General features: G+C 41.1%; 1 protein-coding gene across 1 annotated transcript in view; it reads right to left on the reverse strand.

Moving 5' to 3' along the window:
* Tm9sf2 (transmembrane 9 superfamily member 2) overlaps nucleotides 1-1,474 on the reverse strand; it is a 59,250-nt gene extending 57,776 nt beyond the window's left edge. Inside the window, exon 1 of the mRNA XM_046454895.2 lies at nucleotides 1,162-1,474. Coding sequence (XP_046310851.1) covers nucleotides 1,162-1,332 — 171 coding nt within the window. The 5' untranslated portion in view covers nucleotides 1,333-1,474. The remainder of the gene's footprint in view (nucleotides 1-1,161) is intronic.
* Between the last annotated feature and the right edge of the window lie 13,866 nt (nucleotides 1,475-15,340).

Below are 15,340 nucleotides of genomic sequence, written 5' to 3' on the forward strand. Positions count from 1 at the left end.
TGCTTAGAATAAACCTTATAGATCCTAGGCATCTCTACAGATGCAAGTCTTTTTTTTTTTTTTAACAGATGTATCAACACGTCATTCAAGACAGATGACAAAACTAAATCTAAAGTGCAAAATGCAATGAAAAGTTTAATAGCTTCTCTAACGCCCTAAAATAACATCAAAATTCACAACTACAGTAAAGCTTGCAGTAGTAAAATAAACACCATCTTTAAAAAATATCAAACTTAGTAAATAAACCTATTTATAGATTGTAAAAGTTTGCGGAAAGATTACTTGAATTGTTAAAATTATTAATGGTTTCAAAGAGATCCTCATCCCCCAAGTGGTAAGTTTTAACAGCTTAATGAAACAATTGTGTGTGTGCTATTATGTCCTACAACGAATAACCTAAAAGCAGGTTACTTATAACCCTGTGACGAACAGTGAAGCAAAAAACTTAATGAATGTCCTAAGAGGTCAACGTTTTCAAGGCGCCCCTAGAAAAAACATCAGTTTCTCTCATCTACTTTTAAATAGTTTTGTGCATTAAAAAGTTGTTTGTTTTTTTACCATTGAAAGGGCAGTGTCTCCACCATTACAACAAGTTTTTATCAATGCAGTTCATGCGGTTCTGAGTGTTATACGGCACAGATGAGTAATCAACTGCTAATCTTGAAGTTAGATATCAAAGTCCTAGAAAGAACAAGCTCTTCTAAGCAACCAGGAGTTCCAGAAAAGTATAAAGAATCAAGAAGCAATGAAGCTAACAGTGACTGCAAGTCGTAACTGCGCTGGGGGCTGCCCCGGGCAGGTCGCCCACTCTCTTGACGTGCGCGACACGGGGCTGAGAGCGACCCTGGCTCGCGGCACGCTAGCGGACCTGCAGGCATCCAACTCCAGGGCGCTCCACACGGTCCCTGTTCCGGGAACTGAAGACAGCTCTTCGCGCTACCAGGCACGCCGCACGCCGGGCGAGCCCGACTCCAGACTGGTCTTCCTCCACGGACCCCCGCGGGGGTCGTGCCTGAGCTGCCGACCCCGGGAGCTGCGGGCCAAACTCGACCCCACCCACTGCTCCACCCCTTCCCTGACTCCCACCCGGGACCCCGGCGCCGCGGGACCGGGGCGACTTCCCTTCCGACAGCACGGCGCGGACCGCCAGGCCTCACCCACCTTGCACTCGTCGCTCTTCTTTTCCTCTTCGCAGAAGTTGACCGGCGCCAGGCCGGGCAGGTAGAAAGCGCTGCCCCGGCGCGGGCCTGGGCCCGCCCCTAGCAGGAGCAGCGACAGCAGCAACAGCCGTGGCCACCGCGGTGGAGACGACGCCGGCAGGCTCGCTCTCATGACTGCTGCTTCGGGGAAAAGGCAACCGAGCCTAGGGGCAGAGCCGAGAGGAGGGGCGGGGAGGCGCGGAGACCACCACAAGGCCGCCGAAGACCAAGGAGGCCAGCCCCGCGACGGCTAGTTCCGGCTGCGCTGGGAGACACCGCGGGCCCCGCAACAGAAACCGAACCGGACCGCGACGGAGCATGCGCGACGGCGTTTGCACATGCTCAGTGAGAGCGCCGCAAGCGCAGCGAGGAGTTTCCGGGAGGCCGCGCGGAAGAGATCCACTTTCCGGGTTTTCGACGTGCCGGCTGGGCGGCCGCGGGACAGCGGTTCCGGCATCTCTTTCTGATTCCGAATTCCGGTCTAGAACTCCCGTGGGCCGCCGTGGGGCGCGAAGCTTGCAGCTCTGTCTTAATTTCTCATAAACATCGTACGGCTCTCCGGCCACACTGCCTGCGGTGCGCCAATCCCTACTACGGAGCTGGTGCTCCAAAAGTCTGGGAGGGAAAGTTCGGGGGACGTTTCGTTGGATGCAGGATAAGGAAGCAATTAGCGAAGAACTAGCCGTAAATCCTTAATACCACTCAGAAGGATATGCATGGACAGTCTCCCAGCATCGGATACGGCGATGCCTTCTTGTGTGGGACACTGATTGTCTGCACATAATTGATCTTTTTGAGGGAGACTGGGGAATGGGGTGGGGAGGAAAATAGGAGTAGGTGAATAAAACGTGGTGTTGACATTTCTTTGCAAAGGACAAAACGAATACACCTGAGAGCTCAGTGAGGAAAGTCGTTCTGGAGAAATAGATTAATGTTGTAACTACCCTTGAGCAAGCTCCTGTCACTTTTCACCTTGATGTTATATGAAGTCCAACTGTGCAAGTGCATGTACATATTTGTGCTCCCGTGTGTGCATTTTCTGAGTATTTTTCAAGAAGGAGTTTATTTTGGGGGAACAAAAAAAGTCAATCCAATGGAGTTCAACAGAATACTTAGGAAAAGTGCGACGTATTAGAGTACACAACAAGGATTCATAAGCAGGGGAAGGACAGATACTTTCAGCTCAGAATCTAAGAATTAGCGAGTTCACAAAATACACAAATTCAAAAAAGTTTGAAACCCCACGAACTCCTATCTAAATTATTGTGGCTGTTTGCACGTTTTCCCCAGGAAAAATTTATAACTTTACCAAATTTTCAAAAGTATCTAGCACTCTGCAAAAACAAAACAAAACAACAACAAAAACAAACAAACAAAAAAAAAAACGTTAAGAACCACTGACATATACTGTGGGATAGCCAGAACAATGAAAAATAAAATTCTTGTTTACAAGTGTAGTTAGCACTGACCTAGAACTCCTTCTTTGGAGTGCCACAGATTATGTGATCTTGATCACATTAATTAATCAAGGGAGAACTGGGCAGTAGAGGGAAAACAGAAGAAAAAAAAAGAACATCAATCTTTCTATCATTATTATGAAGATTAAGTGAAAAATGTATGAGACTCTTTGGTTGGCACAGGGGATTGGTGGGCATTTTTATAACAAAAGCCAATGTAATAGGGACCTGAGCAGAGAAGCATCTAGATAGCTTCCCCTCCATTTACCTGCCCCTCAAATCAATCAACATATTGAACTTTGGAATACAGAAAAGAATTTTTAATACTACATGCTTGAAGTCATGGATACTTCCAATGTAATAAGAGTTAGTTGTGGGCTGGGGATGTGGCTCAAGCGGTAGCGCGCTCGCCTGGCATGCGTGCGGCCCGGGGTTCGGTACTCAGCACCACATACCAACAAAGATGTTGTGTCCGCTGAGAACTAAAAATAAATAAATAAATAAATATTTTAAAAAAAAAGGTAAGTTGCTGTTCTCCCCGAATAGGAAAAAATAAAAAAAGATGGAGGAGGAAATTTTACATTTTTATTCTCTGTTTTGCCCCCTCAGCTGTAAGGATTGAACCCCCATCCCTGCGTGCCAGGCAAGTGCTCTACCACCGAGATACATGCTCAGCCCTTTTTATTTTTTTGAGACAGGCTCTCAAATTATCCAGGCCGTCCTTGAAGTTATGACCCTCTTGCCTCAGTCTTCTGAGTAACCACCATACCCAGCTTACCATTTATTTTTCTGGTGTCAATGAAATCTGATTTTCACTATCTCACAGCCTCCACTCCAACATTTTCCTCCCTGTTTTCTCCACCTCAAAATTTGGAACTGCTGCCCACCTGCTTCGCAGGCTCAAACCTGTTGAGATATCCTAAAATTCTCACTTACTCCCCATATCCAGTCCTTCAGTGAGTACTGCTGGGCCAATGAACTACAGACCAGTAATTTCCTTGTCCAAAGCAGTCCTAGTCCACGCCAAAAATCTTGGTTCCCTGGACTCCTCACTGCAGTAGTCTCAGCTTCCTCTCCTGCCAAGAGTAATCTTACACAAAGTTGACATCCCGCAATTCTGCTTTACTACTGAAACCCAGGCACTCCAGGCACACTATCTCGAATTATAATGTTTATTTGTTCACTGTCATATCCCCATTGATAAGTAAACTCCAAGAACAAGAGCCTGGTCTCTGCATCCTACACCTCTACATCCCTGCAGCCTATAGAAACGAGGAGAAAGGAACTGAGAAGCGCTACAGACCAGCGTTGCCTACCCACACAGGTTCTAAATCTGAATTTAGAATCACAGACTTTCAGCCTGAAATAAACCTGAGGCTTTCCAGACGCCTTTTTAAAATTATTTATTTATTCTAATTTGTTATACATGATGGCAGAATGCATTTCATATTACGCACAATTTTCCAAGTCACTGATTGTGCACAAAGTATTTTCACACCATTCATGTCTTCCTGCATGTACTTAGGGTAATGATGTCTAACTCATTCCATCAACATTCCCCCTCCTTCCCCCTCCCTCCCCTTTGCCCTACTAAAGTTGGGTGGCTTCCCGCAAGGACTAGGACACCACTAGAGGCCGAGTCCACAGCGCCGTGGAAATCCCTAACCTTCCTTTCAGACCTCGAGGCTTCCCCATACTCCAGGTCCAGCATCAGAAAAAACCTGGACAAATGGAGTTTTTTTTTTTTTAATGAAAATGACCTCCGGATTCCACACACAGAACGGGCTCAACCAGGGAGCGGAATGCACATGCGCAAGTCAGGCCGGTCGCACCCTGCCAACTCCTACTCCGACACGTCATCCGCCTGGCCTGCGCCCGGTGGGCGGGGATCCGGCTGGGCTTGGCCGCGGGGCGGACGACCCCTTACTTCCGGATCCGGCCTCTCCCTGGGCCACGCCTCCCGCGGGGTTCCCTTGGTTACCTGGTGCAGGGCGGGGCGGAGAGACGTAGCTCCGCCCTTCACTCAGGCAGCCAGGTGAAGTTCCTGCTTTGCGGTTCAGGTACCCCGGGCGCTGTGGAGCGGGAAGGCGCGAGGCGAGTCGGGATTCCAGTTCAAATCAGCGAGAAAAGAAGTTTTCCTTGCGTCCTCCGTTTCAGCGCGATGCTCATTTCCTCAGAGTACTGATACTTCGGGCTGGACTGCAAAACTTGCTTTGCTACAGATTGCATTTGCCAACTCAGAACCAGTGACAACAGGCTGGGGGTGTGGCTCAGTGGTGGACCTAGCATGCGTGAGGTTCTGGGTTCGATCCCAAGCACCACAAAATAAATTAATTAAACTATTAATGGGGCATTATCACGTTAGGGAGGCCGGAAGTGGAAAGTGGTTGCAGACAAAGGCTGGGGAGGGGAGAGGGGTGTTACTGTTTAATGAATGGGTACGCAGTATCAACACAGGATGGTGAAAATTTTTAGAGACGAATAGCGGTGGTGGTTTTGCAGTGTGAATTTACTAATGCTACTAATTAAGCTTCGTAAGCTTAAAAATGGTTGAAGTGGTAAGTTTTGAGTATACTTTATGATAATTAAATATTTTTTTCTGGTAATTTATTCACTTCTCTCTGCTGACAAAATAATTTGGACATCCTATTTTTCCTAGTTTCCCACAACTTCTCTATAGGATTGTCAAATTTAGAAAATAAAAATACAAAATACCCAGTTAAACTTTAATTTCAGATAACCAGTGAATTACCCTTAGTATAAGTACGTCCCAAATATTCCATGGAATATACAAGTATATTATCTGGTCACCCTGCTTTTGTGTCAAGTTAAAATTATTAGGAAAGCTGCTGCTATTTGTAGGAAGTGTACCTTATACTCTACTAATTGTATGCCTGAAAGGAAGCCTTCAAGATATTCTAGAAGGAAAAAATATCACCTCATTGTTTTTCATATTCTGATACAAATGTCACCCCAAAGGAAATAAGCCCTGAGGGGGATCAGAATATGACACCCTAAAATAAGCTACTTTAACATAAAGAATATTTTGAACTGAACGCTATTAAGAAATAGCAAACACAGAAAGAGCTCTCTGCCTTTTTTCTGCCTAAAGCAGAGAATGAATTTCCTTTTATACAAGAGAAGGAACCAGATGAAGGATTGTCTGGTCAACAGAACCAGAACCTCAACCCGAGATAGGACCAAGATGACTCTGCATAATGAATCTTGCTAAACAACTCTCATCTACCATACATTTTCTAGTTAACCTTCCCACAATTTACTGTCCCTCCAAGTTCAAATTGCTTTTCGTTATTCTACTCAACTATTCCCCAACCTATTGCCTTTTGTTAAAATGGTATGTAAGCTCCCAAGTACAACTGCTTTTTGGGGTTTTCATTTCTTGTCTGTGAAGTTCCTATATACATAAAAATATAATAAAATGTGTATGAGTTCTGTTGTCTTTTGCCAGTTTGATTCACAGGCTTCCGGTAAAGAGCATAAAAAACCCGAGACAGAGCGTAAAAGTTTGTTCTTTCTGTATATTACAAACTGACCCTGAACAATAAGCTATAAATGCAACTCAGAAGTAGGAGCCAACGTGTAAGAGAACTTCTTAAGTTTTAAAGAATGTCCCCAGATAAGACTTGATGTGTAAGCTATTAAAGGAGTTGCAACCAGAAGAGGATTATTTGGCCAGCTAAACTTGGAAAACCGAAAGCCAAGAAGCAAACCCAAAGGATCACTCGTGGAAGACGTTGGTGGAGCTCTATGAGGGAGATGGGTATATTCTAATCATAAATCTCATTCTGTTTGTTCTGAATTTATGTCCACTGACCAACTTTGTTTAAAATTTAGTTTGCCATGTAGTTTACTGCTAGATTCAGGTAGGTCTCCTTTGAGATCATTGTTTTGTTTGTTCCTGGGGCTGAACCCAGGATGCTTTACCACAAAGCCATGTCCCGTCTTTTTTTATTTTTTATTTTGAGACAGGATTTCACTAAATTGCCAAGGGTTTCCTAAATTGCTGAAGCTGGCCTCAAATATGTGATCCTCCCACTTCAGCCTCCTGGATTACAGGCCTGCATCAGTATGCCCTGTTGGGATTATTGTCATTTAAACAACTTTATTGAGGTATAATTTTCATACAATAGAGTTAATTCATTTGAATTATTTAGCTCAATGATTTTTTTAAGCAAATTTACAGAAGTGTAAAGTAATCACCCTAATCCAGTTTTAGAATATTTTCTCACTCCAATTAGATCCCACATGCCTTTGACAACTAGTCCCCTTTCCATACTTGGCTCGAGGAAAACACTAGTCTACTCTCTATCTCTATACATTGAAGACAAATAAATGTGTATAGAACTCTCCCAAAGTTTTATGATTCTAATTAATTAGTAATTTTATTTACCCATCAGTTTCTATGTTTGTGGCTAAAATAAACTCACTCCAAAGACATAGGTCTATTTTTAGTGTTCCAACAGGTGGGGTGCCCCTGGTTGTTGAATTGTTCTGAATTCAATGTCAATGCCCTCCAGCCAGATCTTCAGGAACACACTTATGGCTGAACTTACTACTCCCTGTAGCAAGGGAGAATGCTCACCAAGAAGCATTTCAGTAAGAGTATTATGATAAACTTGTAGGATTTGGTGGTTCGGTGGATCTTGTTCTGGATTGGATGCTGTCAGGAAGCAGGAATCTTAAGAGTACTGATGATGTTGCTCTGTGTCTCATATATAAGAAGAAGCACATACTATAAAAAGTTGTTCAGATCTGAGTGTTGGGATTTGCCAAATAATAAGTTTGATCTAGAAGGCAGGCAGACTATCCTAAAGATGGAGCTATGATTGGAAAGGAAGTGGCAGCTACTGAAAGAAATATTTGATCATTGTGGTCTGGACAGTGTTCAAGTTTTTGTGTGTTGTTCGGACATGATTACTGTGACCTTGTCTGACTTCCACTGCTTGTCTTCAAAGAGAATACCAAGGCCTACGAGTAAGGACCAGGCCAGCTTCTCATGTCAGGACCTGCTTTTCTTTCCCTCCAAGATAATGTCATCGAGTAGGAACCTTGGCAGGGTAACCAACTGGCCATTTCCTCCTCTGTGTCATTATGTAATTTTGCCTTTTTCTTGATGCTTCTATAGAATTATTAGACCACTGAGGAATCTTAGATTGGGATAGTTTTTATAGATTTTCAAAGGAGCTCAAGCTTAATTTAGAAGTTAGGCAGGAAACAACAGTACTTGTATTCTATTTGTTTTTCTTCTTCTGTGTTTCTAGGACTCTCTTAAGTATAATTTGGTGATATTTACAGTTCATGTAGCTAACATACAGTTCCCACGCATGATATAAGAATCCTTACAGGGCTGGGGCTATAGCTCGGCGGTAGAACGCTTGCCTAGCACGTGTGAGACCCTGGGTTCAATCCGAAGCACCAAATAAAAATAAATAAATAGAATAAAGGTATTGTGGGGGGAAAAGAATCCTTCCAAATCAAAACATTTTTTAAAAAATAACTAACTAGAAAAATAAGCAAGAGACCTGAACAGTCATATCACAAGAGTAGATCACCAAAGGTCAACAAAAGGAAATATATGTTCAATCTCATCCATCAAGGGATTACAAATTAAAACTTCAATGAGATATTGCTGCGCAAGTAGCAAAATAGCTAAAATGAGAAAGACTGACAGTACCAAATATTGACAAGGACAATAGAAAGGTATACATACGCTGCCAGTGAGAGTGTAAATCTGTGGGAAATTGCTTGGCACACACATTCATAACTCAGAAATTCCTCTCCTACCTGAAGGATAGGAAAATAACATTCACCAAGACAGCCCCTAGGGAGAAAGGAGGACAGTGTGGCCTGGGAGGAAGGAGGAAGAGGCAAACATTCAGCCCTCCCAGTTACCACGGGTCCTGAAGGGAAGGGCGAATACTGAGTGTGCAGTGCCCTGAGCCTTCACCCTCTACCATTGCTGTTGAGTCCTGGAAGGAGAAAAGCCAATAGTGAAGCTCTGGGTAACAGGGGATCCAGGAGGAAGAAGATAAGCAATGTGTGCTGGGCTCTGAGCTTTCACCCTTTCCCAGTTAACACTGAGGGAAGGGGAAACAAATGGGCTCTGGGCTCTAAATTTTTATCCTGGTAACAATGAGTTTCAAGCTTTTACAACTATTTCCCTGAGTTAGAATGAGTTTTGAGCTTTTACAGCTATTTTACTGAATTAGATTTTTAACGTGCACAACTAGTTTCCTGACTGCCCAAGTCTCTAATGATTAAGTCACACTAAACATTCTGCTATGATTAACTCTCATTAAAACCTATAAAAAGCAGATCCCTCTTGTAACCAGTGCCCATTTTCTCCCCCCAAAAATGTGCCATGTGCCATTCCGCCCCTGCTTAATATACACAGCTTGCTGATCTGTTTGAGGTCTGCTCCTGTCTCAGTTATTTGTGCTTACACTACCTCCAAAAACCTACTGATATTCACCAGTTTACCAAAACAAACATGGATATCCGTCTACAGTAGAACAAAGAAATTATAGCGTAGCTCCATAATAGAACACTACATAGTGATGTGGTGAACACACCTGTGATTCCACCTATTTGGGAGGCTAAGGCAGGAAGATCTAGGCCACCTGGGCAACTTAAGGAGACCCTGTCTTTTTTTTTTTAATATTTATTTTTTAGTTATCGGCAGACACAGCATCATTGTTTGTATGTGGTGTGAGGATCGAACCCAGGCCGGACGCATGCCAGGCAAGCGCGATACCGCTTGAGCCACATCCCCAGCCCAGGAGACCCTGTCTTAAAATGAAAAATATGAAAAGGGCTGGGGATGTGGTTCAGGGTACAGAACTTGCCTAGCATGCAGGAGGCCCTGAATTCAATCCCCAGCACCATAAAACAAAAGAACAGTATAGCAAAGTGCCGCAGTCTGGCTGGGCACAAATGCCGCAGTCTGGCTGGGCACAGAATCACGAGCCACCACACAGCTTGTAGATTCAAACAGCAACTCTTTATTCCCGAACTCACACCAGCCGTCTACAATCACGTTCTCTGCCCAAATCCACGTTCTCTCCCAAATTCACCTCCACTGGGCTTCTATCTCCAAAATATATTGTCTAAATCCCGTGAGAACTCAAGGGGAACTCAGGCAGCAGGATACGCCCTATTCCCAGCAGGAATAATCTTAAACCTTAAACCTGGAACCTAAACTGGGAACGCCCTAAACACGATTATCTTAAAACCGGGAACACCCTAATCTGCCTTGGTCCTTGAGCAAGGTCACCTACATTCAATGTCACTGCAACATGTCAGCAACATGGGGTACGCTGGCAAGGAAATTGTCATACCTACTTGGCTAATGGCTCCCAGCAGCAAAGGAATAAATTACTATTAAATACAACACGACATAATCTCACAACAATGATACTAAGTAAAAGAAGTCAGACAACCAGAACACTTGTATGAGTCCATTTATATAAAGTTCAAACACAGGCAAAGCTGGGGCTGGGGATGTGATTTAGTGGTAGAGCTGTTGCCTAGCATGTGTGAGGTACTGGGTTCAATTCTCAGCACCGAATATAAATAAGTGAATAAAATAAAGGTCCACCAACATCTAAATAATAATAATAATAATAATAATAATAATAATAAAAACAGGCTTCTGTGATGTTAGAAGTCAAGGTAGCAGTTAGCTTTTGGGAGAAAGAGGTGGCAAGTGGAAAGGCATGGTCAAGATCAAGGTTTCTGCAGTACTGGCAACAGTTGTATCCTTTTTAAATTTTTATTTATTTTTGTAACAAAAGCACATATAATTTTATCGGCAATAGAAACAAGGATCATGACGTCTTTAATTTTAACTTACATCATCTTAATTTGTGAAGTAATGGAACTTGTCACCTAATCATAAAATAACATTTATATCTTGGCATGGGAGGTGGTTACATGGCTACAATGACTTTGTAGCAACTCATAGATCTGTACACTTATAATCTGTGCACTTGTGATATGTATGTAACACTTCAGAAAATTTTATTGAAATATATATCATTCTTGTGAAAAAGTAGATAACTACTGAAGTTGATTATTGGGTACCTGAAGGTTGATTATATCATTCTCTCTACTTTTTTGCACTTGAAAATTTCCATGAGAAATAAAAATTTAAAAGATATATGTATTCATATGGTAGTATGTATATGTATGCAAATATGAGTACATATATAGGTATGTGTATATATGTATAAATATTTATATGTAAATGTTTGAGTTGCTCCTTGTCTTATCAATCTAGTCAAAGTGAACAAGATTTCCTAAAGACCAGAGCAATTCGAATAAAGCCATGTGATTCTTTTATATGATAAATTTGGAAATTAACATATCAGATCAGTGTGCTTAGATGGTATTAACCAACAAAAGCAATATATCTGATATGAAAATTGACCACTGAGTGAACATTTCCATGCATGTATTAATGTAAGTATTTTGAACACATCGTATTTGTATTATAGATATAAATATATTGAAGAAAAATGCAGACAATATGACAAAGACTCAACAGCATCCCAAAACCAATTAAAATGAACTGTAGCTAAGATTAAGTTTCTTAATTTCATGGAGATATGGAATAATGGAATTTGAATATCATTCACATACTGTATTTGAGAGAAACGAATATATCATTCTGTACCTTTTGCTTTGGACTCCTGACTGATGATGCTTTGAAAACTTCTGAGTATTGCTTAGTATGTTTCACTGAAATAAAATGTTGGGCAAAATTTTCAGAAAAGCATCCATAAAAAGAACAAAGGGCGCCTGAGCGAAGACACTATTGCACAAGAGATCTGAAACCCTTTACCGTGATTGCTCTCAAGTAGCTGCTGAATGATCCAAAACACACAAGTTCCCCCAGAAGAAAAATGTTTAAGAGTAGTTGGGGGTAGGATGTTTATTGACAATAGAATCTAAACTGAGGGATTTGAGGACCATGAATTGAAGGGTAACAGTATAAAAATAATTCTGTGGAGTCACACTGTGGTATATTTTTCTTGAGAGCTGACTTTAAAACATAATACCAATGTGGGATCAACGACACTGTGTCTTTTTAACCACCATAGCTACCAATAAATACTTGTTTAACCTTTTTTATGGGTGCTGGGGCTTGAATGCAGGGCCTCATGCCTGCTCAGCACATATTTACCACAGAGCTATATCACCTGTTGGACATTTTAGGGCACCTTATATAAAATGGAATAAAGCCTGCAGACAAGCAGGCACTTGGACATCCCCTTTTCCCCTTCCTCCTGCCTATTGACATAAGAATGAGCTGGTTTGAATGACATTTAATTCCTTAAGAGGTTCTTAACTTCATTGTGCCTAAGAATTACCATCTAGGGACAGTGGCAAAAGGCCAGGCACACTGAATGTTAAAGCTACTTAAAAGACTTTAAAGGGCTCTTTCAGCCTTATACAAATTTGCCTAGTTCAGCCACACTGCCCTGGAGTTGAAGGCCACTGCTGGGTACCATGATAGAACCCAGCAATCTGTTATACTCAGGTAAAAGGGGCTGGGTTTGGTTTCCAACACCACAAAGGGAAAAAAACCAAAAAACCAAAAACACACAGGGACATAAAGAGACAATTCACAGACACACAAAAGATATATGAGTGATAAAAAGCATTTAAATAAATATTTAGTCTTATTGTAATAGAAATAATGTATTTTTAAAATACGGTACTTTTCAAAGCTTCCAAAAAAGGCACTGGGTTCGATTCTCAATACTGCATATAACTAAATGAATAAAATAAAGGTCCATAAACAACTAAAATTAAAAAAAAAATCTTTAAAAAAGCTATGACAGTACTTCATCCCCTGAGGATGAGTGCTAAACAGCCTTCTGGAGGATAATTTAGCATTGTGTATTTTTTTAAAGCCTTAAAAATATGTATAGTCTGAAAGGAAATTCTACTTCTCAAGACCTGTCCTAAGGAAACACTTAGAATGTATAAAAAGATTTAGCCCTAAGTATGTTCACCAATGTAATGTTTTTAACAGTAAAAACAGCAATCTAAATGTCCGACAGAGGATTTTTTTGTTTTTGTTTTAATAATTATGGTACTACAAGCAACAGAAAACTGTAGGCATTAAAAGTATGTTGAGAGATGTTTATGATAACATTGGTAAATGAAAAAGATAAAATAGCTTGCATATTCTGACTTGATTTCAGTATACAAAGAACTCTAAAAACTAAATAGTATGAAAACAAAAAGCCCATTCATTATATTGGTGAAAATATGAAACAGATACTTTACCAAAGAGGTTATATGGATGGCAAATACATATGAGAGAAGACAGTCAACATCTCTAGTCATTAGGGAAACAGAGAGTCAAATCTTAATGAGATACCACTACACACCTATTAGAATAGCTGAATTAAAAGTACTGACAACATCAAGTGCTGATAAGGATGTGGGGCACCTGCAACTCTCATATATTAATTTTGGGAATGTAAAATGGTACAATATAGTTTCTTGCAAAGTTAAGCATACACTTACCATATGACCCAGTAAACCCATTCCTTGGTATTTACACCCTAGAGAAATGAAAACTTAGGTTCACACAAAAATTGGTACACAATTTGTGGTAGCTCTATTTATAATCACCAAAATTGGAAACAACCCAAATGCCTTTTAGTCAATAAATGGATAAGCAAACTGCAGTATATTCATCAAAGATATATTACTCAGCAATAAAAAGGAATGAACCAGTGATACATATAATATCTTGGATGAATCTCATAATGCTGTGTGAAAGAAGGCTGTGTTAGGAGGTTGATTCTATTTAAATGACATTTGATTACCCCAAATTGTAGTGGCCAGAGAAAATATTAGTGGATGCCAAGGATTAGATGTGACTACAGAAAGATATAAGAGGGAATTTCTTCTTTTTGGTGGAGGTGGAATAATAGAACTGGGTATTTATCCCAATTTTGGCAGGCAAAATGCCAATCTGTATATGCGTTAAAACTCATTTAAAGACATTTTGAAAAGTGAAACAAAATATAAAAACAGAAAAAACACATGAAAATACTAGCAATGGTTTACTTATATGTAGCCAGATACAGGTGATTTTCCCCCATCTTGATTATAAAATAGTTTCATATTTTAAATAATGAGCATATACTTCATTTATAAAGAGATTTTTATATAGATAGGTAATAAACATATCTAGTTGGACATGTAACTATATCTTGCTATCAGGAAACTTGAATGATGCCTGGCATTATTCCTCTTGCAGGGAAAGGGGCTTAACCATATCACTGGAAAAGTGTCTTCCAGATAAGATGTTTCTTTTACAGTTTGTAAGAACTGCAGGGCTATCATCTCTCTGTAAATGTGGTGCTTTGTCATTGGCCATCACACAGTGTCCTGGCTTCTGCTGTGCCATGAGACTTCCCATTAGCATCCATTAACCAACAACTTTCACTTGGTTTGCAGCCAGAATTCCTTATGAAATGAAAGAATGTAAAAAAGCAGGCCCAATGATGCAATCATAGCCAAAGCATCTGCTTCCCTTCCCCAGCAATCCCTGCTTGCCCTACTACTCTCATCAAGTATTATGCATTAGGAAGCTACCAGGAGTTCTAGGGCACTGGTCTATCTGATTTTGCTTTATGAAAGTAACTGAAGTTATGCTAGGCAAAATTTTTAAATTGTCATATTCAAAGATCTAGAAAGAAGAACTTAAATGTAGTCGGCCTGCCTCGTCATTATGTGCAGTATTCATTACAGAAGTCTGAGATTCTGATCCGAGCTCCTCCTGCAGCATGGTAACCAATGCTTCTACCTTCTCTTCAGGGGAATCCCAGCCTCCTGTATCTAGTCTCATCAGAACTACCAGTAGAGGTGAGGCCATGGGCATCTGATGGGCGATACTATTTCTCAAAAAGTCTGTGGCAATGATCAGATATCATGCTTCAGTTTGGGAGTTTGGTAGTGAGCAACTGTCTTCTGCTGTTGAGAACTATATCCCACAGGACAGGATATTAGAAAAGGCTATGGCGGGCATTGATAACTTCTCAGGGGGTTGGCCTTGCTTCCCATTAATAGTTATGGAATTCAAAACAAAATCAAACCATTCTATATGCTGTAGTTCAACAGCAACACAAACATATGCAAATGCTTATAAAATAGTCTGGAAGCACATATACTTGATGAAAATAGTTAAAATTGGGTGGGAGGGCTTTAAATTTGTCTATGATTTACGGTTTTTGAGCTTATGTTATCTGTGTCTATCATTTAATTTAAAATAATCTGCTGGATGTGGTGATGCACACCTGTAATCTCAGTGATTTGGGAGGCTGAAGAAAGAGGATTGTTAAGTTTGGAGCCAGCCTCGGCAACTTAGAAACGCTCCCCTGGATTAAATCCCCAGCACCAAACAAACAAACAAACAAACAAACAAAAAAGACAACTAAGTCTTAGGGAGTACTGGGGATTAAACCCAGGGAGACTCTACCACTGAGCTACAAGTCCACCCTTTTTTATTTTTTTATTCTGAGACATGGTCTCCCCAAGTTGCCTAGGCTGGCCTTGAACTTCCTGCCTCAGCCTCCCAAGTAGCTGGGATTGCAGGTGTATGCTGCCATGCCCAGCACTTATGGAAGCCTTGAGAGGTAC

Source organism: Marmota monax, unplaced genomic scaffold, assembly GCF_021218885.2.
Source record: "Marmota monax isolate L192 unplaced genomic scaffold, Marmota_monax_Labrador192_F-V1.1 WCK01_AAM20220418_F8-fsc00026, whole genome shotgun sequence".
Taxonomy (NCBI): Eukaryota; Metazoa; Chordata; class Mammalia; order Rodentia; family Sciuridae; genus Marmota; species Marmota monax.